General features: G+C 43.9%; 1 protein-coding gene across 3 annotated transcripts in view; it reads left to right on the top strand.

The window, feature by feature from the left end:
- LOC102054055 (chromatin remodeling regulator CECR2) overlaps positions 1 to 26,927 on the top strand; it is a 102,603-nt gene that overhangs the window by 29,074 nt on the left and 46,602 nt on the right. For all 3 annotated transcript variants that reach the window (XM_055711776.1, XM_055711774.1, XM_014281247.3), the window contains exon 2: positions 21,278 to 21,372. In XM_055711776.1, coding sequence (XP_055567751.1) covers positions 21,278 to 21,372 — 95 coding nt within the window. The remainder of the gene's footprint in view (positions 1 to 21,277; positions 21,373 to 26,927) is intronic.

The following is a 26,927-nucleotide window of genomic DNA, read 5'->3' as shown; positions in this document are numbered from 1 at the left end:
TAATCTGAATGGCTATGCAGGTGTGGGCAATACCTAGGCAAAAATCCCTCCTATTTGGTTTGGATGGAAGAGTTGGTGGTAGTAACTGTAGAGTTGATACTGCCTCCTACCACTTTTCAGAGAAGGCTGAAGGTTTTGGACCTGAAAAGCCTTGTTTCTCAGCATATTTTTTTTTCGCTGCTCTTGTGGTGACTTGAACCATCTTTTCCTTGAATGCAGCTCACACAATGAAGTTAAAGTCATGTCTTCCCTGTCTCCTTCCTCTTTCAATTTGACCTGCTTTCATGTCCAGGGTTTGTCCACCTCCTTGTATTGAACCTTCTGAGCAGGTTCTGGATGAGAGCGCTGGCCCAGCTTGTTCTCATTTCTTGTCCTGAGTCATGCTTAATATTAGATACTTTGAAAGAAAGAGTAAAATCCTGCAAAGACAAGTGGGAAAACTGCAGAATTGTCTTGACTCCAATTGCTGACATTGTTGATGTTTTGTGGTTTTTAATCTTATTAGGATTATTGCTTCAATAAATACCTTGCAGAGAAGAGTTCTGTGGGTTAGTTCTGTCTGTATGGGTGCAGCAGTGTTTTCTTTCATCACTTCCAAATCTATTGTCTTATTTATTTGGATAGCTCCTTGTTCCTGACTTATGGGGAGAAAAAGAGGGTGGGAATAGAGAATAGGTGCATCCAGATGGCTTTCTCTGCCTGCGTTATGTTTCATATGCTTGGATCATTTTACCTCTTACTTATCGCCCCTTGAACGTAGCCCAGAAATTCGAAAACCATTACAGTTCTTATTCAGCAAACTCTTTACTGGACTGTAGGCCAACCAAAATCATGCCAACGAGAGTTCAACGAGTCTGAGTTCAGTAACGTGTGTGTTTTGTAACTGAGTTCTTAGATGAGCATCTTTCTGGAGCTCTAATGCATGTCAACTCTTTCTGGACTTAAGTTTCTGATATTTTGTTTTGTTACAAAGACAAACAGGTTGAATGCAATGTTAGAGACTGAAATTGTGTTTTCCATATTATTCTTTATCTCTCTTTAATGCAAAGCTCCACATCTGGTTTGTGGTTTTCACAATGACTGGAAACTAAGCAGATGTTTTCCCTGCACTGCCCATGAGGGCACTTAGATCTTTCTCCGAATGGTTACAATTAATGTGGAACCCATCCATGTCTACAATTAGTTCAGACTCTCCTTGCCAATTTGCATAACCTTGCACTTGTGTGCACTAACATTTATTTGCTGTAACTTGGGTGGATCCTTCAGATTTTATTTTTCTATTTCACACTGGTTTTAACTAACCTATAGAGTGGTATTGTCAACATTTTTTTTTCCTATTTCACATTGTATATGCCCCTTTCCAGATCATTTAATGTATTAAATGTTGATCATAGTATCCGCCCCTGGGACTTCCCCCATTAACCTTCTGGAAAACTGGCCATTTATTCATGCTGTTAGTTTTTTCTAAATTAGCTTTAATCTATTGACAGATGTTTACCTCTCACCCCATGACTAGTTTCCCTAATAGGCTGCAGTGATTCATATTACCAAAGGCTGTTTGAAAATTCAAATTAATTATATCTACCAGTTTTTCTTTAACTGCTGTCTTGACTCTCCTTACAGAAAATATGGAGGTGCCCATTTTTCTTATGGAAATACCATGCTAATCTGTGCCTCCTGTATGGCATTAATCTAACTTTCATAACTGCTCAGTTGAGCCATTTTACCAGGTACTAAAATAAGGTTTACAAGTGTCTGTAATTCCCAAGCTCACCGTTGCTTTTTATACACGAATGCACGGTATTGCCTGCCCTGCAGCTTTGCCACTTCCTATTTAATTTTAATGATCAAGCTGCCAGCAAAATAAGTAATATGCTGCTTCACTCTTAACATTGTTTGAAACTCAGGCGAGTGCTACTCGGGCTAGTTTGTTTCCAATTTAAATTAATTTTATGTGACTCCAGGCATCAGTGGGTTTTTACAGCGCCTGCTCGTTACTGGCGCCCATCAAGGGCTCCTGCAGGGTTCAGCTCTCTGCGGCTGCAGTGCCCTCCTGTACCGACCTGTCCTGTGTAGTCCCTCCAGCCTCTCCCTCTGGAGACACACTTTGAAAAGGTCTTCCGAGTATGTTGACACCACCTTACCTTCAGACTATTGGGAAGCTTAAACAGGTTTGTTAAAATCAGAGATTTTCACTTTCTAATTAAAACAAGCAAGCAAGAAATCAGTGTTTAAATATGATTTTAATATTTTTTGCCTTTTATATTAGTAAAAGTTCTTGCTGCTATCTGGAGATTTGCAGCCACATTCAGTCTTTACATTCAATTCAGTATTTTCTTCTGTATGTGTTTAAGCAATTTACGGCTTTACTGTACATTTACTTGGATTCATTTTAATGTTTTAAGTTACGAAATTGTAACTTTCTTCCTGTTTACAGAATAAACTGTGTGCTTATGACATATATTAAAGTGCTTTTAGTTTTAAAAAATGAATTTAAAAATGCACTATAACTTTCTAAAATGGTTTGATGATGAAGTTTAGTACTAAGTTGTGTTAAATGAGATGCTTTGCACCTAAAACAGATTTACTGCAGGTAGCCAGCTGACCTGGGTGATTTCTGATCCTCGGGTCCTCTGGGGTTCTATGAAGTCAACATCTCAGCATCTTACATACGGCTTTTATTCAGAAATTGACAAGGGAAAGTAAGTTTTTGTCTGGCAGCTCAGTGCTCCCCAGTGCACCAAGGACTGTGCTCGGGTTGTAGGTAGGTGCTTGACAGCAGCCTTGTCCTCCCATGCGCTGTGCTGCAATGCCATGAGTGACTACGAGATGGGCAGAGAAAGGATGATCCACTTGTAAAATAACATGGCAAAGAAAACTCAACTGGCTAACTGGATTTAGGATTAAAAATCCTAAAACCTCCCTGTGCCTGGTCATCTGTGATGACCAGGAGCTGCTGCAGACCTGTGAGTGAGCAGAGGGGGGGACGCAGGTAGGGGAGCTGGGCACCAGCCTGACAGTGTTGCTATAAAGTTACCTGTGAAATTCACATCCATGTGAAGGGAATAAACAGAAATGAAGTGCATACTGTTCGTTGCTCGCAGATGGGCTCCACACATGTCAAGGCTCAATTTATCCTATCAGTAAAGGTCTATTCCGGGCTTTTCAGTGCTCTTTGCCAGTTCAGTCTGGGAGTCATTTTACACCTCTTGGCAAATATTTGGTTTGGATGTTTTTAAGTGTGATTTAAGTGATTGATTAAAAGTCAGAGGAAGCTTCAGCTTTTACTACTTAACAGTAATTTCATATTCAGTTTTAGATAAGTTTTTAAGGTATTAGTGTATCTTAAGCAATTGAGTGTAAAATTTCAGTGGATCTAAACAGCACATACTGCTGTTTTTGTAGACTTTGCACTGGTGCTGGTATCCCAAGTCAGATCCTGTTCATATCTCCTTTAGTGATATGGTTAATATTCCAATGATTTGTTTATATTCCTGTTCACAGGGGTGGAAGAAATTTTCAGTAGAAAGCCTTGAAAATGTTAGGCTAAGCATTATTTCTTTATTTCTAAGTACTCAAGTGCATCTTGGATTTAGTAGACTCAGATATTGCAGAAATGGCATGTTACACCCAATCATCCTATTTATCTCCTACCCTTGTAGTGTCATGCTGATTCCTTCCTATAGTTTGCAGCATTGTTCTTCAGAGGCATTGCAAACTTTTCGGCTCTTTAAACATGCTTTCTGTGTGCTATATTTTGACTGGCTTTGAAGCCTCTTCCCCTCATACCTTATCAGGTTTAATTCCCCTGAGCTGATTTCCTGCAATGGAATTATTTCCCCTGCCCCTGCCACTGTGGTTCCATCCCGTGCTGCACCTGGTCCCAGCAGCCTGCGGAACATGGTCCTTGGCATGCGAGTGCTTGCAGTTTGCTGTCCTAACTGTGCTTCTTCAGGCACCACAGTGCATCTCAGATGTTTAAAGAATTCAGCCTTGCTGCTTTCCTGTGCATTAAGAAAATATTTTTTCAGTTTTATAGAACAACAAAGTGAAATGCCCAACATTGTGAAGGAAGTCTGTGGCACAGCTGGGAAATGAACTCTGATCTCCCCGTGTCTGTCCAGTACCTTAATGACACAATTGTCTCCGCTGCCTCGTCTCAGATTTGTCTCTTGAAGTTGAATGAGCATGTCAAACTGCATTTTTCATCTCTTTTCTCTTGCCCCTGCTTATAGCTTGAGGCATTGGAGGAGAATGGAGTTTTTACATGTTGGGAGTCTTCTTCAATACTGTTCTTTTATTACCTTTTTTTTGCCTGCTTTTTTACACCCCAAGTCGTGTGAAATCAAGTCTCTATTTTCTCTTATGTCTGAAATACAGTTTTGCGTATTCGTACACATACTTGGCTGTTAAAAGTTTCGTCTTTGGCCTCCATTTTAATGATGTAACAAGATATTTATTTATTATTTTTTTAAGGACCCTTACATTTTTCCCTCCTCTGTGAAATTCAGCTCTAGGCAACCAGTGTTTTCTGCGTTTGCCATCTAAGTCACGTTTTTTCCTGTTGGAATTTTACTATCCCCAGCCTGATTCATTGTGGAATACAAACCCTTTTCTGCCTTGTACACAAAAATGGATGTACAGGGTTAGATCAAAGGTCCTTCTAGCCCAGCATCCTGTCTCTTGTTGTACAGCGGATACCTAGGGAAGAGTGTCAGAACAGGGTAATCGAATCGAGCAATGATACTTCCCTAGACTGTGCTCCCAGCCTCTGGCTCGTATTTGTAGTTCAGAAACTTTGTTTTATATTTAACAGCCCTTGATAAATTCACACACACACGCACACACACCCAACACACCCCTTCTGTTAATTTGCTTGTTTCTTCTGTGAACCTGTGTACACTTTTAGCATCCATAATATTCCACGACAAAGAGACAGGCAGATGAATTATTCCTTGTGCAAGTAAGAGTCTCCTTTTGTTTGTTTTTATCCTGATAATTTCATTTGATGCCTGTCCTTTTTTCAGAATGGGCTACAAGCACTCATTCTTCATACATTTCTGGGGTTAGTCTTTGTTGCTTTGCATAATTGTTTTTCCTGCAGAAGCTGTTTCATGTGTTTAATCCCTGTTGTTGCCCTGCTCCAGCTTTTCAGTTCTTTCCCACCCCCACCCCCCCAAAAGTGGGACCAGAACTGCATATAGTGTTGAAGGTGTAGACTCATTGTGCATTTATAAGGAGATACAATGATTTACGTCCCTTTCCTTGACATGTTTACTAATATTAATTCTTTTTTGACAGCTTCCACTGTATTACTTCTACTTTCAGGGTTCTGCATGCTGCTGCCCTAGCTGCATCTCTGCTGAGCTTTTCCCCGTGCACTTTTGCTTATGATCTGGACCCTGACAGTTACTGTTGCTTCACCAGAATTTCCCTTTTCCTCTTGCTTCTCCCTTTTTATGCTTCCACCATATCAGAAAGAGCTTCCTTCCTCCAGTGCTCCTACCCACCTTGATCTCTAAATTCCCACTGACGATTCATACTACAAAGCCCTTCAAAGCATCTGCTCTTTTTTCCCCTTATCTAGTGTACCAGCACTGTCAGGCAACTTTCTATTATGCTGGAAATAAAAAATGCCTCTAAGATGTGTGCCAAGCTCACAGAATGTAAATCCACATATGTATATCCAATCCACTCTTCTTTCTCCTTTTCCTCGCCGCCATCTGTCTTCTAATCTGGTTCCTGTGTGCATTAAGGTATAATTTTACACCAGTCTGGTTAATTCCAACTTTACTTCTAGTTTGCACTGTTTAAAAGTGTCGTACATTAATAGAGTTTAATCTGCTCGCACCATGCGCAGCATCTCAAGGAAAGCAGCACTGCAAGACTTTAAGAAGCAGTTCAGGGAAGTCTGGGGCCTCCTCTGTTCCTGTCTGGGAGCTTTTGGATAGAAATCACTCAGATGATCTGTGTAACTTCAGCATAATAAGCCTGATGTTCCCTCTCAGTGTTGGACCCGCTGCACCACTGATGTGCAGATGTGCAGCCTGTTTGCTTTCCAGATGTGTTGGATAGTATACAGATGGACTCTGTGAGTGGTGAACACACACACACACAGGGTTGGAGAGGGACCGAGCACGTCATGTTTGCTGCTTACACTGTACGCTGGGTCAGCATGTAAGTGTTAGTCCACTGTTGTCCTGGATGAGTGGTCCTGGCTGGATCTGTAAGAGAGGAATCTGCCGTTGGGTTCCTTTCTGTGCAAGTCCTAGTACTGCTGTCTGTTTTAACCACAACCAAGGGAATATAGGGGAACTCTGTTTTATAGCAGTATAACCTATAGTTGCTATATCACCGTTACAGATTATTAACTTACCCTGATTTGCTCTTTCTCCCCTGAAAGTGTAGAGTCTGTTACAGTTTCAACAAAAAGGGGCTGTTACGGGCTCCAACCATTTAAAAAACTGGGAATTGTGTTCAGTTACTTCTGTATGGACTTTGGACCTTGGTCGGAGCTGGGGATGCACATCATTCTGCAGATGCAGTGAGGCAGGATCAGCGTCCTTTTTCTGTCCTCCACAACCACAGAGTCTCGCTGCAGTGTGGTTTGGCAGGTCAGCAGCATTTCAGGTCACCTGGTTGTGGAGGTGCTGAGGATGGCTCTGTCCTTAAGGTCACATCATTGCATTTACCTGTAGAGTTGTGATTCACAGAAAAGTCCAAATCTCTTTCTCTAATATATAGCTCCACACCATGTAATAGTGGGTTGGAATAAATCTGTTAGCTGAGCGTTAAGTTCAGTTAAACTAAATTAGAAATGGATTAATGCTGTAATGGTCAGAGGTCTAGTCTGAGAGTTGTTAGGCTCAGGTTTAGTGCTCTGCATTTGGGCTTCCTGTGTGATCTTGGGCAAGTCACTTAGCTTATCTGTGAGAAGTCCACATAGTTGTTGTGAAGTAAAATGCCATCAGGATGCATGCATGAAGTCCTCTTGTGTAAATGTTACTAGGCTTATACAGAGATTGAAGATAAAGTTAGCAAAACCGGTCCCTCTTTGTCAGCCCTGTGTCCTAAAGGATCTCTGTGGTCGGAACCCCCCCACGCTTAAAAGTTCCCATATAACCAAATCTTACAAATATACTTGCATAGGATGTTCCTAAATAAATTATGTTGCACTTAAATGATTAGCTGTTGAATCTAATGCTTATGATTGTATTGGCAGTGTGATCTGCTTCTGTAATGAATGTGGCTCCAAGCCATTCTGATGTTAAAAAAGGGACAGAAACAATCAGTAACCCCTGCTGCCAGGCAAAGGAAGGATGAGGGCCAGAGCTGACAAAAGCTTAATCTTTCTCCCTCTCTGTTTTTCTAAGAGTTTGAGCTAATCGCTGATAACCAACACTAAAACATCTGAATCATAAATCTATTCAGCTACTGTGTGACTCCCAACAGCGTATGAACTGTTTGTGCCTTAGCTATTCCCTTCCCTGCTGAGCCGTGCCTCGCATCTATCTCACATATATAGTCCCCCCTCATCATCTTTGCAGTTTTAAAACAAAATTCTCGTAACACTTCTTACATTTAAGCCATCGGGGCACCCTTTCCATGGTAGCTCCCTTTTAAGGTAGCTTTAGGCAGAAGATGAAATCACGGCAAGGAAGTCCAAAGACCAGGGTTGAAGCCTACACGCTCATCTTTTTCCCCCAGTCACCCCCACCCCCTCACGAGCTGGCATCCTGCTTCCCGCTATTGTGAGAATTAATCCTTCAGTGCTCCTTGCTGCTTTACCTTCCATATAGCCAATAAGCACAGACTGAAAGGTTGGATGTGTGTTCGAAGGAATGAGTAGCAACGGATCAAACTGCTCTAGCTCTCTTGCCAAGTGCTATTAGGAAAATATAATCATTTGCTTTTCATCTGAAAAATAATTATGATACCTCAGTTTATACAAAAGTGAGTCTGGGCATTTTGGCGGGTTTTTTTTTTCTTCCTTCTCAGATCAGTGGTCAAATTGGGGGTGTGTGGGGGAAAGCAAATTCCTAACTTTGCACTCCAGCTGGAAACCAATACAGAGGTAGTCCTGCGTGCTGTTCCTTGATTGCTGGCTGTGGATGTGCTCCTGTGTTGACCGAAGCTGCCCACAGTAAATGCGTAGGTGGAAATTTTTCAACATCAGAATTTATTTTGGAGGAAAAGAAAGTGACATTATGGTGTTTGTGGTTGGATAACTTTCTTCTGTGCAAGAAACCCTGGAATGAGCAAATTTTGTAGTCTGCAGAGTAGGATGTGATTTTTTTTGTTTGCTTTTTCTTCTTCTATTTTGACTGGGTGGAAGTGACATGGAGGTTATTGGGTTAAAATGACTTCCTGAAATTTCTATGTGCTGGAAGGGAATGAGTTGGGAAACAGTCCTTGGAACTCCTCTTGCTAAAGCTTTATCAGTGAGGCTGAGTCATGGGAAATGTTACCACCCGTTAGCACAGTGGGATTGAGCCCTCTGGGAGTGACCAGGTCAGAGTCATCTGTGCTTATGGGCAAGTAGGTGTTTCGGAACAGTAGCAGCATGTGCATGCATTGATCAAAATACTGGGGTGTACAGAAGAGAGCTGTGCTCAGTCTTGAAAGATGTGCGTCTTTGGCATGTGTAGGGCATAGCACAAGTAAGGCTCGCGTGCCCTCTTATAAGGAGGTTTGGAAATCATAGGATTGTATTATACCCAAAAGTTTTATATGCATTTTATTTAAAAGTTTGAAGGAGATCAATGTATGGAAACTAAAACATGAAGAGTATGTAACTGATGGTTTGGGAGGCTTGGCAGGCACCTTCTGAGAGGAGACTCTTAAGCCAGTATTGGTTTTCAAAGTGGAGATGTCTAGGATGAATTTGTTCTTCAAAGGAAAGTAGTGGTCCTTGTTCTCAGCACTGTATGTTCTGTGTCGTCTTGCACTTTTGCTAGATTTCTGTGTTTTACCTTTGAAATACTTAACTATTATTTTTAAATCTAATTTACTTTGTTGTCTTTAAGTTGGTTTTAACATTCTTGCAGTGAAATCAGATCCTGCAGAGGAAGGCTGTTCTTTGGGAGTTGCTTAACCAGCATGGCTTTCCCTAAACTTGAATTTTTCTTAGTTCCTTAGTTTTGCTCCTTTTAAGCACCTGCTTTGGACAGAAGTGCTGGACGGGATGAAACATTTCCTTCACTACTGAAAAAAATGTAATTGGTAGTGTTGTAATTCAGGCTTCTTGCCTGTGTGAAGTGCCCAGTGCAGGTGTCCTTGCTGCTATCTGTGGGACTTAGTGTTTGGAGAGGTTTGAGCAAGCCCGTCTATAAAAAGGCCTGCCATCCTCTGCTGGTCCTTGTTGTCTTGCAAGCATTAAGCTTCATGGGAAATGTAGGCATTTGTCTCTATTTTGTGTGTATTGAAAAAGAGCAGAGAACAGACAAGTGGGTTGCCTGAAGTCACCTAGCCTGACAGAGCTGGGAATAGGTTTCCTGGCTCCCAGTACTGTACTTTAAATCACAAGATTAGTCTTTTTTGAAAAGGATAATCTGTATGTTCAAAGAAGGCTTTATAAAGCTCCCATTAACCCTGGTGCTGTACCTAGTGAGGAATCTAATTTATGTTGTGGCAAATGAAAGCAGTTTCGAAGACCTTAGTGCTGCAGGTCACTGTCAGACCTTCAAGGTCTGTTGCCACCAGTTTAATTTTTCTCCTGCTTGGATTCGCCTCTGTCATTCCTGAGAAAGGAGGCGCAAAGCTGTACTCCTGAGGAAAGATTTCCCGAGACATTCAGTTGTGGGTAACTGAGAACAAGGTCCATGTGTGGTTTTTTGCTATGCATAGTTAATATACAGAATGGCTAATGTTCCCACTCCTTCCTTGAGAGAGACACCTTCTGGCAAAGCTCTTTTTTATTGCGTTTTATCACTTAGTGAAGATCGGAAGATCTGAATTCCAGTAGCCAATGACTGGAAATGTCCTTTCAAACTAAAATGTTGAACTTTAGAGTTTACCCCCAGGTCCTTAAGCTACCTTATCTGAATGGCAGAGGGAATTTTTTTCCAGTTTTCTTCTGTTATCAAGGTAGAACACAGCATCTGAATGTTAGAGAAGTAGCAGTACGTTAATCTCAGCCTTGCTTTTACTCAAAGATGTTTTGTGAGTGGTGTTTTACTCAAAGTGTTTTACAGAGTTGGCTAAAGATTATCTAACTTTTGGGTGGGTGAGGAGAGGGAGACAGACAGAGGTTTAGCTTTCATCACTGAGTGCGTGAAGTGAGAATAAAAGCCAGAGCTTTCCTGATCCCTTGCTCTACTAATAACAGTTTTACAAGCTGGTTATATAATTATCTGTTACCATGGATTTTTTTTTCCCCACTTCAGGCAGATCAGCTATTTCATCCAACCAAAGCATTTTGTGTGGATCTTTGGATAATCCAGTGTCATCACTTCTATACTGAATTGCAGTAACAAAGCTGGCTATTACAGTTTACAAGATGTAACAAACCTTTGTGGGTTTTTTAAAATGTAGGGAAACAGGTCTGGGTTTTTTCTTTTTTTCTTATTCTGGATGGCAGGAAAGAATTTAGGGGAAAAAGGTACTCCAACTAATGTCTGTAGAGTAAGTGTTATAGCAGTAGACCTGGTTTCCTCTGTGTCTGGGCAATAGTTTACTGCGCTTCCCTCAAATTACAATGCTGTTTATAATATGTGTTTTAAGAGTGCAGTTAGCATTAATATTTATGAACATAATAATAATGGTAATTAACATTAATAATAATTCAGCATTTGTGACAGATGTAACTATTATTGCATAAATAGCCAAGTGTTTGTAGCAATCTGCAAATTTATTGGCTTATAAAGACGACATTAAATTAAGCTAGAGAAGAATTCCTGTATGGCGTATGTGTTGAAGAAGATGTTAATCCTGCGCTCTGGAAGGAGAGCTACAAGCACTCCATCACCTTTTTTATGGAGCAGCATTGCCAGATGTGGAGTCAAACACGGAGCATCTGTCTCCTAAGCACATGAAGGGCTCTGTATTATTTCCCTTGGCAAACATGTGTGAGCTGAGCTCTTTCCAGACGCGGGTGGAGGGGTGGTTCGTGGCCACCTCTGGCTGAGAGGCCTTAGGACAGTTGCACCATGACACTTGTGTGAACATGGAATTACTCACAGTGTGTTGCAAGAAGCAGCTCCTGAGATTTTATCCTTTACTCAGCCTAAACCCCCTGGGACTGCCAGCTTTTTGTTTTGTTTTTCTGAGCAGACCCTTCTCCCCCTGGCCTTTCCCCAGCTGCAGGGAAGGGAACGGGAATTTCCATGGGGCTCCTAGCTCATCTCCCGGCTGCTCCCAGCCCTGAGAGCTGTTACCAGACAATCCTGTTGGGTCCTGTCTGAGTTTTTACTAGCATCCTGTGGAAGATGCTGCCTCTGGGGGACTTTTCCACATATCCGATGAAATACAGGGTTTTTTTTTGGACAGGGCTGAAGGTACATCGTGAGTACTGGAAGAGGGAACAAAAACAATTTATTTTGACATTAGACCCCATGGTGATGTGCATTACAAAGCTGGGGCTGTGTAAGGAACTGACTCACGTTACAGTATTTAACAGGCTTGAAACACCATATTCTATGACAAGCCTATCCCGTAATGCATATATGTCTCATTAGGGTGGTAGCATCTGTGTTTGTTATAATAATTAAAAAAATATATATAAAACTCATTAATTTGTGTGTTGAAGTATGTCTGGACTGTGTAAGTTTGGAATAACCTCAGCGAGTGTGATAGATAAGAAAGGTAATGCTTTTGGTTCTCCAGAGTAGTGCAGGCAGTTATCTAGGAGTTTGAAAGAGACCTGTTAGTTATGATTCTACAAACTGTTACGCCATGGAATAGATGTGCATTCTTAAAACTTATTTTCAGACTTGAGACCAAGCCTGTTGCAGACAGGCAGCATACACATCTGAGTAGCTGGCTGGCTGCATCATAAGGGTTGATACTGGTAGGCAGCTATTTCATACTTTTGCAAATTCTTCTTTGCTGAATCAATAGGGGGAAAAAAAGTACTGAAACTTGGATTTCACTGTAGCACTGTGGTGGAATTCACCCACCATTCATCTTGGCCACGCTTGGTGGTAGAAACCTGCGGGGTACCTGTGTGTGGCTGCGGGCTCTCTCGGTGGCTTCTCTTTTGTCTGACCCAGAGCGAGAAGGAGCAGTTTTTAGTGCCGACAGCACTTTAAGGCCTATCACCCCGCTGAGCTACCAGCCAGGGTTTGTTTGTGGTGGGTATGCTGTGGGCTGCACTCCGCGGGGCATCCAAAGGGGAGGCAGAAGAATGGCTGGCTGTGGAGATCAGATTAAAGGGAAAAAGCAAGGCTTTACAGCCTTTTCTATCTTAATGTATTTTACCGTTTCATCCTGCTTTTTCAGGCAAGGGTGACCAGGGATCTTTCTTCCCCCATTCAAAAGCCAGGTTGTCAGCTTTGTTTGGAGGGCAGAAGGGTTGTAAGGGAATCACCTGAATCCTTAAGGAGCAATCTGGGCTTTTTGTTCATTTTGACTCCCGTGAAGATAGTTTTCTCCTAGCTTGCTTATCAACTGTCAGCTAATAACATCCTGGAGGGGGCAGTGATGTAAATGCCAGAGCACCACTCTGTTGCTGTGACAGAAGTTTGGTGGCAGGAGTGCAAACCAGCCGCATAGCTTGAATGCCATGGTGCCTCAGTAGTGCACGATGGCAGTGAGTAAATCCCCCAGGAGCTGCAGCCGGTGCATGAACTAGAAAAGTGGAGGTTGGCTTAGATGGGGCCAGTAGGGCTATATCAAGAGCAGCAAAAACCCCCTTAAAAATTGTTTTCCCAGTAAGTCTTAAATCTTTGCAGAAACTTTAGCCAAGCAATCCATTCCAGATTTTGGCACTCATCCTTTCCCTTCCCCGTGCTCATGCTGAGCAGATGAGCATGAGTGCAATGGCCAGACCTAAAATGAAGAGCATCTACAGTCTGATCTCATCCTCCCTTGCTGCCTTTGGCTGGAGAGGAGGAGGAGCTTTGAAATCGGATTATTACTTCGAGCCTCTTGGCTTTGGAGCTACAGACTGTTCCCCACGTTGCCAATGGGCTTAAAAGCTTAGCAGAACTCCCACTAGGTACCCAGGAAGCCTCTTACCGCAGGAGATGGTGACACGGCAGGATCAGCTGTTCTTTATTTATCATGCAGCTGAATCGTCTGGGGAGGGACCATAGCTAACCCGGTGATGTTGTTTCCAGAAACAACATCAGGAACAGGTAGAGCTGGGCCGATGCTCTTCCCCACCAATGTGACTGTGTTCACCCAAGTTGCTGTGTAAAACAGCTGCTATAGTTTTTAGTCTTCAGCTGCTGGTAGTACTTAGCCCACAAATGGGAATGCTGTATCCAGCATTTGTGGAGAGAAGGAGTTTGGGATTGTTTTGTTTTGGTTTTACCGGCAAGGTACTACTGGCATGGGACTGTGAGAGCTTAACAATATGTAATCTATATGGTATTATGGGTTAGCTTCAGAATGGTCCCTGTCTCTAGCTGTCTGCTCACCACTTTTCTCAACCTGTCTTCCCAGAAAAAAATCCAAAAGCCTAAACCAGCATAATCTACAAGTAGTTTAATGATTTGAATGCATCTGATACTTCGTACAAGCGCAGCTACTGGGCGAGGTCGGTTCTAGGTGATGATAAATAGTATCTTTCTGAGGGTGAGGCAAAAGATACAATTCAAGCGGATTGTGTTTCCTCTCACCTTGTGTATGTAGGTTATTTTCAGCTAGAGGAGTTGAACTTGTGGCTTGGGCAATAGTGGTCAGCCACTTTGTTGGGGGTGTTGTGGTCTGGGGTTTTCTTAAGGGCATGACCCCAGTACTTTTCCCGTAAAGGCGTAGACCCCTGATTAGAAATTTAAGCAGACTGGTGTTAAGCTTGCTTTTCTTAATTGCCCTTTGCAGGCCTCTTGGAAGTCTTCCACAGGGTCTGCAAGACGTCTGCAAACCAGAGGCTGGAGACCATTGGTTATACTGAACCTGAAATTTCTGTCCCTCTCCCATGTAAAGCCAGCTCAGTGCCCAGTGCGATGCTTGCCCCTCAGCCAGCATAACTGGCTTATGGTAAACGGTGTAAATTATGTGGTCTGAAGGAAGAGGGGATTATTTTGAAAGGGAGAAATGATCATTTGGAGGGAGATAGCATGATCTCCAAATGCTTTGGCTGTTAATAAAACTGCTGAAAAAGAATGACTGCAGTGTCATCAAGTGTCAAGCCTTACGGCTTCTCTCAGCCTCGCCACTGAGTGAAGCATGGCCCTGGTAAGGGTGCTTGGGTTTGCGTTAGTTCCTCCATCTGTAAAATTGCTTTGCATGTGGGTGTGTGCATCCCCTCCCTTCTCAGGTGCTACAAGGCTTTACTGAATATTCTTTCAATGCTTTGATGCTCTAGGATGAAAGGTTCTCTAGAGGCATAAAGTAGTAATGTCTAACTATTAATCAGAAATTAATCACTTGTTACTTCAGAGTTTCATATATACCCTGTCCATCTTGAAGGGTGCTTTGCAGGGGGAGGAAATGCAACAAGTAGCAGTTTTACATCTTTTAAGTGCTGACAATGCGTAAAATTCATAACGAATGTAGTTCCTGTCCCAAATCACTTCCACTGCAGGCAAGACAAGCTAGGAGGAGACCGAAACTTTGGGACGGGAGGGAGACTGGATTGATCCGTCTGAAATCTCTTTTTAGCCACCCAGTGTGAGCGGCTTGTATTTGTTTGTATTATGTAGCAGTGAAGAATTGCAGTTGGAGAGCAAGTGGCGGCATGCTGTGCAAACAGGGGAGGGTCCCTGTCCCAAAGGAGAGATCAGGCAGCAGGTTAACGTGGATGAAGAACAAGAAGCCACAACTGTTCTGGTAGGTGGGATAAGTGGTAAATAGATAGCATGGTGGTCTCAGATTTGTAAGCATCCTGATAGAGAGGCTAAAGGGGGACAAAACCGGAGTATGCCTATAAACCAAGCTTTGGAAGATTCTAACCTGACCGAAAATATCCATGGGCATTGGGAAGAGTTTGCATTTTCAAACCTACTTGGGCTGAACTGAGCAGAGTTCAGTGTTTGTTCATCTCCTTTGGTAGCTGAAGGGAGCTGCTGCAGGAGAGGAGGCTGATGTTACCCGTCGCACGGCGGGGAGCACGTGGGGTTTGTTCTTTGCAAACAAGTGCAATGTGGAGGCAATACGATAAATTCTCCCTGACTTTCTGTTTATAACCATCTTGCTCATACAAAGCTGTCATCTCACACCTCTGTTTAGTCCTGGAGTAACATTATGCCCCTATTTAAAACATGCTTGAAATAGCCTTCAGTCTGCACACAGAAAGTCGAGGTAGGTAGGGACCTCAGAAGGCACTGACAGACATTAAGGGGGGACCTGAAGAAATGGGAAAGGGAATACCTTAGCTGCTCTTGCTTTTTTCACCCCTCCCCAAATGATAGTCCTCTTCTGGCAGGGTAGCTTTTCTGCTCAGTCAGGGGAGTGTTCTTCATCTTTTGCCCTCACATACACCAGTCTGGTGGCTCAGAGAAGAGCTGGGACCACTGTGGTGCTGGGTGTCACTAAACCTCTTCTCGCACCCCTGAAGCCATACCGTAGAAGGCCAGCTTAGCTCCCCCTGAGTTTGTGGTCCCCAGGCCTCAAGGTGAAGATGATGATGTTTCCTTGAGGAGAGCTGCTGACTTGGTCCCCTCTGCCAGGAGCACAGGGCATTGAGCGCCCACTTTCATTGCAGTGGAAGGGTGGAGTGGAGGAGTCAGAGGCCCTTTTGGCTCAGGAAGCCGTAAGGCCCTGGAGCATCTTGTAGAGAGGGCAGCATGCAGGCTCCTGCAGGACTGTGGGGAAGCTGGGAGAGATGTGTCCAGCTGCGGGCTTGGATAATGGCTGGTGTCTGCAACTAGCTGCTTAAAATTAAAATAATGTGGCTGGAAGAATCCATCTAGATCAGGAGCTGTAACTTCTTTCTGACTTTATGGCAACCATCTAAACCCACTGCTGTTTGCTCTTTTAGGGTATTGTGGCCCTAGGAATAGCCCTAACTCCCCACAATACCCTCCTGGCTCGTCAAGCAGAGCAGGGCACTCTTGAAAACTATTCCCATGTGGTGGAAGCAATCACGAGCAGGGAGAGCGTGGCACTGGGCTGCAGGAAGCACTCTAGCTGCTGGGTGGGGGCATGTTTTTTTCAGGCGTGCCGAGTATGTTCTAGGGGCTGAGTGTACCAGCAGACCAACAAGCTGACTTGTGAGAGCTGGCAGAGGAACTGGCTGGTGGTGCAGCTGGATACTGTCACATCAGCTTCGGGACTGTGTCCCGCTATTCATTGCACTGGCCTGCTGCTGCTTTTCATGACTCACCTGGGTGTGTTCTTCAGCTGAAAGGTGGGTGCCACACTTTCCTCTCTGGGACATGTTGGGGGGAGCAGTGGTCCCTCCCCAAGTCCCTGCATCCTCCTGGGGTGGCTGGCTCTTTGGTGGGGAGGAGAGCAGGAGCTACTAGCCAGAGATGTGAAGCACGCACACCGGCATCACACAACGCAGGGATAAATGGTGCTTGTTGGAAGCATTTCAGACCTGCAATTGACTTCCCACCTTCCTGACCAATCCCAGTAACTGTACTCTCTTGCACGAATTTGCCAGAGTCTTGCTCAGGTACCTGTAGTCATTAGTTATCTGTGATGGGAAAAGAATGTCCTGGCTTGATTCGGTGATGGTGTTGGAATTTCAGCACATAGGTTGGGGCTGGCTCAGCCAACTGGTAGCTTTCGGTGATCTCCTAAAGCCTCTGCAAAAGCCTGTTGAGTCACTTGGGAGCATTGCAATGGAAAGCTGATAATGGCAGCAGTATGGAAATAGAGCTGAAGAGATTGGGGTTTTTAAACTGATGGCTAACTTGGACGAGGCTTAGCTGTGCTTAAACTGGTTATGTCCATCAGATTTGGTTATAGATGATTCAGCTCCAGCACAGAGGAGGAAGCCTTTAAACTGCAGTCCTGTACCTCAGCGCCCAGCCTGCTCACACCAGGCTCTTGCATGTGCTGGGCTTCCTGCGGTTTTGGAGGAGCCTTTCTTCTGAAATGAGGGCCCCAAAATTTGTGACACATCCTGCCAAGCAGACAGCTTGCTAGGAGCTGGAGGCTGGCCAGCTGCTCTCTGTAGTTCAAAAAGCCAGCACATGCAGCAGCCCCGCCATCACGTCTGCGCTTGCGTCGGTGACAGTGGTGTCACTGCTGTCACAGTTGTGGATTCATTTGTTTACTTTTACCTGGGTAGTTGACTGTCCTCCCTCTCAAAAATCTGGGCAGATACCAAGAAGGAGTATACTTTGGGCAGCGTGGGGCTTCGGTCACCACACATCCAGAGGCCGCAGCACTTGCATGCTGTCAAGATCAGAGAAGAAGCAGCAATTGCAACAAAACGCGGGTGATACGGGGGTTTAATGCATGCTCACAGCAGCTCTGGGGGAGCAGCGTTTGTTTCTGACTCAACCTTTGGCCAGCAGCATACTGGTGGGGTGAACCATGCCTGGCGTGGGACGTGCAGGCACAGACCCTTCACCCCCAGCCCACCCCTGCCAGCTATTGTCCCAGGGAGCGGGGCGGGATGGCTTGGTGCCCTCTCGCCCGCTCCGGCTAACCTGCTTCAGGCCAGCGCTTCTCCCGGGCGAGGTGGTCGCCCTTGCTCCAGCGGCTGCCTCTTCCCGACAGCCCTTGCCTGACTCTGGGGGGATTTAGTCCCGGGCTGGGGGGAGGGAAAGATGTTAAACAGGCTTTTCCCTAATGAGGTGTGACGCCAGCTGGAGAGGGGGAGAATCCTGCTTTTCTCCTCTCTGTTGCTCTCCAGCTAGAGGAGGAGATGTGTCCGTCCCCCCCTTCCTCTGCTGATTTGCTGCCTCTTCTGTTTCCTTTCTGTGCCGTCCCCAAAGCATTTTGGCAAGGTTCAGATTTCTGTGCTCACAGCTCAGTGCTCAAAGAGAAAAGGGGACAAACAAAAGAGTTTGAGGCGTGGGGAGGATGGTGGTGAGGAGGAAGCCCAGCCGCTTGCCCTGGGCCAGCCCAGAGGAGCGTAGGGTCAGGTGCCCAAGGCAAGGTTTGCCCTGAGGACCAGGGTGGGGTTGGTGGCCTCTTTCTCCTGGGAGTCCCTGGCATCACTTCAGCCATCTCTGCTCAGATGTGCTGCTCCAGCATTATGCCACTTTGCTGGCTGTCCCTTGTTAGAGGGGAGGGCTAGAAAAACAAGGTTTATTCTTCCTCCTGCAAAGCATGGGCTGAAACATTAGGTAAAAACCCAAGAGGACCCCAACTCTTTGTTAGTGGTCCTGAGATGTTAAGATTTGCATTGCATCCTCCTGGTCCCTAGTGTTCTCACAACACCCTGGGTGTGTGGAAAAAGTCCAGGATTTAGGTGTTCTGGGGCAGAAAGCTGGAGATTCCAGCTGGATAGAAAATTGTAACGTTTGATGAAACAGTGCCGGTGGACCCAGCCCTAGGAAATTAAAGCACCTCTCACTGCTCTTGCCCTATTGCAAGCACTGACAGAAAAAAAAGTAGACAAAAACTTTACAGAACAATGTCAATGTCTTTTTTTTCCAAGACAAGTAATCACAGTAGTATTTGGACTGTGCCTTTACCATAACCCACTGGCACCAGGTGTGACTGTCGGCAGGGACCAGAGGACCACAGTGGTCTACGGGCAGCACCCGTGGCATTGGGGAGCACGGTTTAAGCGCCTTGCTGCAGAAGCACCAACAGCTTCATGCCTGCTAATTGTGGACCTTCATTAGCCTGGTGCTACGTGTGTGCTGGCTAACCCTGACTTGTGCCAGAGCCCCAGAGCACAGCGTGTCACTGGGACTCTGCACCCAGCCCTGTGTCAGTCTGCGTGCCCAGTGCTCCTGTTAGCCAGCGGGCACAAAGTCTGTCTGCGACGGGGTCAGATCTCCAAATCAGTGCTGCACCTGCTGTGAAGGCAAGGACAAGGGACACCCATCTGAGAGAGAGGAAAGTCAGCAAGAGAAGGGGAGAAACTACCTGGCCACATGCTTTGGGGAAGGCTGGTGGGTCCCTGCCCAGGAGACAGCACCTTGCCCAGTGCCTGAGGAATGTCCCCCAGCTCCCGGGGTGACCTGTTGGCTCCAAAAATGTAAAGGTCACTCCTGGGCCTGGAAAACAATGGCTGCAGATAGGGGCTATCTGAGCCTGTTGTGGCCACTGCTTAAGGAGTGTTTAGTCAAACAGCAGCTGAAAAGGCTCACGGGAAGCACTTCAAATATCCCTTCACACAAAAGGCTGCCACATCCTAGCAGAGGCAGGCTGCTGACAGACAGCTTCAGTGCACAACTGTATGTGGATGAGGGAGAGGCTGAATGGTGGGGGGGAACCTCCGGAGACTTACTTTCCCTCTGCCATTTATTCTGGGTCCTAACATGTCATTTTTCACAAGCTGCAAGTTTACTCTGGTAGCACACCTGGGATGTTGTAGCATATTGCATACTTTGGGGTTTTTTTGTCTCCCATCTCATATATTTTTTGTTAGAAGGTGGATGTCCAGTAAAGTAACTTACAAAACAAAGTCAGTCAGCACCTCCAAAATACTGATTGCTTATCAAGTGAATTCACTCGGTAACTGCTATGTATTTATATAACATGATTACTATTTACACAACAATAATATCATTCTCTCCCAGGGATGGCAAGCAGCAACTGCAGTTTTTGTATTAACTTGTCATTAAGCAGGGTAGTCATCTAGAGGCCAGAACAGAGATTCTTGGGGCTCTTCCTCGCCCTGTGGCAGGGACACTATGTCCAGCTTTGGCTGCCTACCACCCTTTCCTTGTCTTGGGTTTCCACATACAATAGATGTGTTTAGTACATTCTTCATAGGGCAGGTGTCAGGCTGCCACTCGTGAAGCATGTTTTGGATGTTGCACAAGAGGTAAATAAGAGTGGTGTTGATAATGAAAATATGCCATTAATACATTTCCATTAAAAAACTACAAGCAGCATTTAATCTGCGATCTGTTATCAATAATTTTATTACTGCAGTTACTGTGGTCTAATAAAAAAGCACTTTCTCTTCTTTATTGGGTAAGTGCCAAAACATTTATCCTTTATTCTCTGACCATTAACCTTTATTCTGCAGCCATTAGCTTAGCCATTTGTGTAACAGTCTGTTGAGTAACATTCAAGTAGGAATTTGTATTCAATCCATTATTTACTCTGAAACCCAGAAAGAATAGCTTCTTATGCCTCTGTTGTTTATCCATATTAAATCTTGTTAAATGCTGTATACTACTGATGATAAGCCTTATAGGAAGTGGATTTTTCTTACTGTGAATGATTTTCTGGCATATAAATAAAACTGTATTTAACCTAGTAATATTTTTGAAAACAAAGCTTGAAATTGCTAGCTGAAAACCAGGTGTTTCTTACATGTGTGAAATTCATAATAACTACAGTTCAGAAATTTATCCTTTTTGTGGATCAGTTGCTGCATCACACCTTTATGTGAATTCCATCGTGCTGAAATAAGCCATGATATTCTCCACCTCTCCATCAGGGGTTGAGGTTTGGGGTTATGAGGTCTGACATCCCTCCATCCCTTCTTTCTGTCTTACGGGGGGTGGGGGGGGTGGGGGATGGGACCCAAATCCAGAGAGAAATAAGTTAAATAATCAAAACGCCCACTTTTCTTTGAGGCATTTGCTTGCCAGCTTTCAGTCATTTCTGGCTATCTATCTGAAACTGCTACTTCTCTGTGTAAGTGGCTTTTAGGGCCATGCTTTCTGAGCACATCTTTTAAATGAACTCATCAGCCTTAGCGAGTGGAAAGCAAAGCAGGAGAATGAAACTGTTGATTCCTGCCCATCAGCTGAACATGGCAGAAATCATGGCTTGCTTATTAGGCTGTGGTATCTCAACCTTACTGAACTCTATTTTTCTGTGTCCAGACAAAAGCATTAGTCTTCTGGCTGGAGAGTGACATTCAGTAAAAGCTTTTCAAGGTCTTCCCATAAACTCTTGCAATGAAGAGGTAGTAGTAGCAGTATTTTTAATGAAGGGGAAGGTCAGCTTACCCAGTGTATGCTCTGCAGCTGTACAGGTACTTGGGGCTGCTTGGGTCTTTTCGGTCCTGATCAGCTGGCAGTAAATTCTAAGGAATTAGTTTGATGGTTGGGATTTTTTTTCTCTCCTTTCTGCTCATTAGGAACTGGAAGCTGCTCTTCACAGGGATGATGTGGAGTTTATCAGTGACCTGATCGCCTGCCTTCTTCAAGGTTGCTACCAGCGCAGAGACATCACGTGAGTAACCTCGCTCTATGGCTTAAGCACTTTGCAACGGGAGCTAATTAACACAGTTGCGGGGATGTTTCATGGCATTTAGAATGATGACATGGCAGTGATCAGCAGCCACCAGCAATCAGGCCAGATACTTCACCAAGTGGAAGAGAATTCCAGCTCTTCTTGAGCTGAGATGTAGGTTTTAAATTTTACAGACCTGTTGTTAGGCAAACTTCATCGTTCAGATCCCATGCAGACATGTTTGATGCTCTGCTGTAGCACTAACACACACAGTAAACATTTACATGTACTGCTGCGCTTTGCACTCTTGTTTGGTCAGATTAGTGATCTCACACAGTCTTTAAATCATCACATATGTTTTCAACGTTTTGTATATTGCATAGAAGAATACTTGCTGCTCTGCAGCCACCTCACATACATGGAAGATCCCATTGCTTTACAGAGGGACAACTGTAATTATTTTCTTAGAAATAAGACTATTAGAATCAGTTCAGTTGCAGGATGTTGGTAAGTGATTTGACACATGCCCTTGATGTTTCGACATCCAGAGACAGTTTGTTATCATCCACCAAAGTAGCCTCCCAAACTGAGACCTCTGTAGAGCATCATTCTTCAGAGGATCGCCACTCACACAGTGAAATGGGCTCCCAGTGATAACAAAGGCTTGTTGTAGTGTGTTTTATTTGTTCTTCTGTGAATCATGTTAATAGCAAAGCATAATTGTGGAGATGAAGACAGCTTGGCAACACTTGCAGTTGCTTAGAAGAGGTGTTAAGCAATCCTGCTCCCAAGATTTCCCTGTGGTGCAGAGGCTTAGGCTGTTGCATAGGTATAACCATAGGTACTTGCATTGAAAGCTCTATTTCTAAAAAACTGTTTATGTTCTACAAAATGTATAGGTTTTTAGATATATATATCTGCCACTTAAGTAAGTTCTCTTGTGTTGCTGCATTGACATTCAGCAAAAATGGGAATCAGGACCTGAACCAGGCAGCTGCACTGCATTTACTGTCTCTGAATGAAACTGATGTGATGAGAAGCTTGATTGTGAAGGGACTGCAATCGTGTCCCTTCTTCATCAAAATAGCCACAGAGCAATATAACTTTGCTTGTAAACATGCAGCGAGTTTATTTCTTCATACCAGAAATGCCAGAAAGTAGTGGCTTAAGTATTTTGCCCACCTTAACCAGCTCACTCTTGTAGAAGTAGTGCAAGATTTGTGTTTGGTACATTTCATAAATTCCATATTGTGAGGTTCTCCTACACTCCAGATCTAAGAGTGTCCACTTAGCAATTGCACTGTTTAATTTCCTCCCCTTTCTCAGCTGTTTTAACTAATAAATTTCAGGGATGAATCACAAGTGAGTCGTTGGGCATTGGCAAGTTGTCTGTCTGGGGAAAGGTGACACATGTACAAATGCATATACACTCATGCACAGTTAGGTGATGCACTTGGAGGCTCAACAATGTGTAGTTATTCAGTATTGCACGTAGGTCCCAGTTTGTGCCTGTGCCTTGGTTAGCTCCAAGATGCTAAAAAGCTGCAAGGAGGTAAGGTCATCGCAGAAGGAAGAGCTAGTATCACAACTGTGGTTTTGTGCAGCCTAGTCAAGGTGCGTGTGCAGCATAGGTAGGTACCTATGTAGCTGTTGCTATGTGTCTGTCCGTATACAAGAAGTGCCATAGAAAATGGAGAAGGGCAAAATCACCCAGTGAAGTTGTGAGAATTACACCTCACCTGAACGTTTGTACTAGGGAAAGCATGAGGTGCCTGAGGGAGAAACCAGCTGCACCCTTTCCACAGCACCTCCTGTGGAAGGCGACTGTCTCATGGGCAGGGGAACAATGAGAGAAGTCATTTCTGCAGAGATGGGGAAAAGAGCACAACAGGAGCAGCACGGTGGAAACAGCTGAAGGAATGTATCGGCAAAACCACCTGCAGCTGCTGAGATGTTAGGGAGAGGTGCTCTGAAGCACTGCGGAGGAAGCGATGGGGGAGGCTACCAGGGAACAGAGGGAAAGGTGCTGTGTGCAGAGAGATGTCGGAAAGGAAGAAGCATTAAGATGTAGTCTAAATATGGAAATCTGTAGATAAATAAGGGCTTGAATACATTTCTCAGAAACAAACTTGCTCCACTGTTTGTTTCATATTGTACAAATCAGATGTGGAATATTCATCCAAAATGAATGTGTTTTTAAAGCCTGAAATTCTCCTTGTGCATGTAAGAGGTAGAATTTGTGTAGAGTTTAGATTTGGTTTTCCACAATGGGCGAGGACTCCCTTTTTTCTGTTGCAGACGTAGTAGGTATCTGTCTCACGTGGGAAAAATCAGCCGTTTCACAGATCATCACAGTGGTGTTGCAGCAGCAATTTTTCCAGTCATTTGTGCTCTGCATCCCTCATGCCGAGGCTGTGAGCTGTTAATCTTTAGGCTGTAAACTTTGCTCCCTGTTGCACCTCAGAGGGGAGGGTAGGAGCTTGTTCTCATTGTTGTTCTTGGGCTGGATCTCTGCGGTTCAAGCACAAGATGCTTCATATGACTTCCTGTAAAACACAGTTTACCTACCTCTCCGAAGGGTTTTGAAGTTTCATTAATTTTGTATCATGTCTTACCTCTTTGATGGCCAAAATGTTACCTGCCTGTTTTCTCACAGTCTGTCTAGGAGCAGCTTGTAGTTCTTGTCACATCTGTTTTGACAGCATGCAGAACTTGCAGTGGAGCTGGCTGCCTGGCTTTAATCATGCATCATAGAGGGGTATAAAACTGTCACATACCTTTGCTAATTATAATGTGCTCTTGAGTAATATTGGAAGTGGAACATAGCTGAGACCCCTTCTAACGCACAATTTAACATACTCTAGTTTAATTTGCTTTTTATTTGTTGAAAAAAAAATTAGATTAATACTTTTGTGTAGGGTTCTGTGATTCTTGGTTTTGAAGTAGAGCGCCTTTGTCCTGGTTTTGATATTCTTTATGACAGCCTTTTTACAAAAAAGGAATCATGCAGGAGAGACTGTTTGGTATCCTGCTTGATGGCTAAGGAGTGCTGAATGTCTGGTAACTTAAGACCTTCTTTAAGTTATAGATATCTGTGTTTAACTAGAGTCTACATAATGGGATGCCACGTGTTCTTCTCCAAATTCTTATTTATCATAACTTATCATAGCTGTTAAGAACACTCTTCACTGACCTGGTTTTTGCTGTGTTAAGCACTGTAGAAGTACAGAACAAAGAAGAACGGTAGTCTGCATTTCTGGCTTCTAGCATCTTTAGTGATGACCTCATACCTGTCCTTGCCTGGCACCGGGTGGTTTGAGCACTTGGCCAGGACAGTTTCCCTGTTGCTCTCTTTTTTTACTGTGACCCAAAATACTTTTGTGCCATGATGTGCAGCTTTATAAATACCCTTCATAGTATTAATACACCATCCATACCATCTAACTCCTAACAGTGCAATAACTAATACTCTTGAAGCTTTTTGTTTGATCTCTTGGCTCAGTTTTGTGCTATAGGCACGGTTTGGTTTGATGCCAGGGAGTTTACCCATACATTGTTCCTGCCTCTAGCTTCTGTGCACAGACCTTAAAATGTCTATGATTTCTTTTAATTGTTTCAAAATGCAAATGCCTGGAAAATGAGGAGTGGGGAGGGAGAAAACTCAGAATAGAATTTGGGGTTTATAAAAAATAAATAAATTAAAATTAAGCAGTTTGAAAAAATAGTAGGGATTGCTTCAGACTCTCTCTGATATAAATTGGGCAGCTGCACAGTCCCTAGGGGCTGCCACTTTAATTCCAGCAGGAAATGCGACTTGATGACTTGTATCAAGACAGGAAGATCAGAGCTTCAGCTAACGGCAGCGGCCGCAGCAGGAGCCTTCTGCAGCTGTTTTTAAGTAAGAAGTGATGGTGTGACATGGATGTGTACACTCAACTAAAATAATCCAGAAAAGCTTCTGCTGTTCAGCATTTCTTTGGGTGAAAGTCATTCTCCACTGCTTTGTTACTGCATTTTTGCTGTTTTTCTAATGTGTTGGCAATAAGAAGTTTCAATGACTTTATCATATTTCTCACTGGAAGGCATTTTGTATGCTGCTATTGTCTCTTGAAAAACATTTTAATAGCTTTTTCTTATAACATGGTGGTGGTTGGTTGTTTTTTTCAACATGGACAAAGGTGCCAGAAGGCGAGGAGGAACAAAAACAATATCTCTGGTCTTGCCTATGACCCGTGAGATTCTTTTCTTATACCCCAGGAGATTGGTCCATCGCTGTAGCTGAAAACTGTCTAATTGACTTCTGTGGCATCACAGACGGTATTTGCTTCCTTAGGAACCTCAGGTGGTTTTTTTCTTGTTATTTCTTCCCTTAACGCGTTGGAATTTTTTCTTCTCAAGTGGATTGTCTGGTGCACCCACCTTAAGCTCTTTCTGGATCTGTGAACTAACCTTGGAGTCTCTGGCTTGTAGTTTGTGCCTGGTTTGTTCTAATATGGATAATAAGAGGATAGTCCTTAACTTCTCTTCCCTCCCCCAGAATTGTCTTAATTATTTATTTCGTATCCTTAGTGGTGGCATTGAGAAATACTGTCAGCAGGGCATCTGAAGAGCTGTAATCTCTACTTGTTGACTTGCCAATCAAGAATACTGCCTCTGTTCTGCTTATTTTCTAATGCTGGTTCCGTAATCACTTATTTGAGCTTTCATCAGAAAGAGATAAGGGATAATCTGAAATCTTCTAACCCATCAGGGCAGAATGCCCATTTCTGAGGACTGTGTTTAATAGCTCCAAGTATTTAGCTTCTTCCTTCTGCTTTGCCACTTTTCTCTGTCCTTGTCCTTTATTCTGTGGACTGTGTCTTTACAGGCTACTTTGGGGGTTACCCCACGTCTCATGCTTTGGTAAAAGTGACCTCAATGACATGCTTAACATCTTAAAATTGCCCTGATGCATGTGACTACATGAGCCTATGTTTAGGAACTGCTGTATGTTGTCTGGTCTAGGGAATGAAGTGGCAGGTCAGCGGCCAGGGATAGCTGGCAAAATCAGTGCCAAGTTTTCAGTCTTGTGGACACTGTGGTGAACTGGGATGTGGGAATAGCTAAGCTAAAGTACTAAAACAATCTGAATGAATTCAACGCTTCAGTCTGTGCCATAACATCTGGGGCAGCCAGGCTAAGCTCAGTCACAGCAGACCTGGGGACCACCAACTTTGGGAAGGAGCTGTAACAGCCAGCTTGTGCGGTTGTGCCAGTGACCTTGATTATAACAACTGTTTCAATGGCCCAGCCACAAAGCACCTCACTAACTCAGAATCATATTCATGAATGCCAAGTCAATATCAACAAGATCAGCATTATTTACGGTCTGACTTTTAACAAGTGCTGCCTTGCATACATCATGGAGATTGGTAGATGGCCTCTGGAATCGACCCAGTATCATTGGCACAGGAGATACCATGAGGGGGCAAGGGAGATGAAGTGGCTACATTGCTCATCTTGAATCTAGTATTAATATTTATTATAATAATAGCCAAACCATGCAAGGTGAGCCT

Source organism: Falco cherrug, chromosome 5 (assembly GCF_023634085.1).
Source record: "Falco cherrug isolate bFalChe1 chromosome 5, bFalChe1.pri, whole genome shotgun sequence".
Taxonomy (NCBI): Eukaryota; Metazoa; Chordata; class Aves; order Falconiformes; family Falconidae; genus Falco; species Falco cherrug.
The sequence above is the reverse complement of the archived record's forward strand: the minus strand, read 5'-3'. Positions and strand labels throughout refer to the sequence as shown.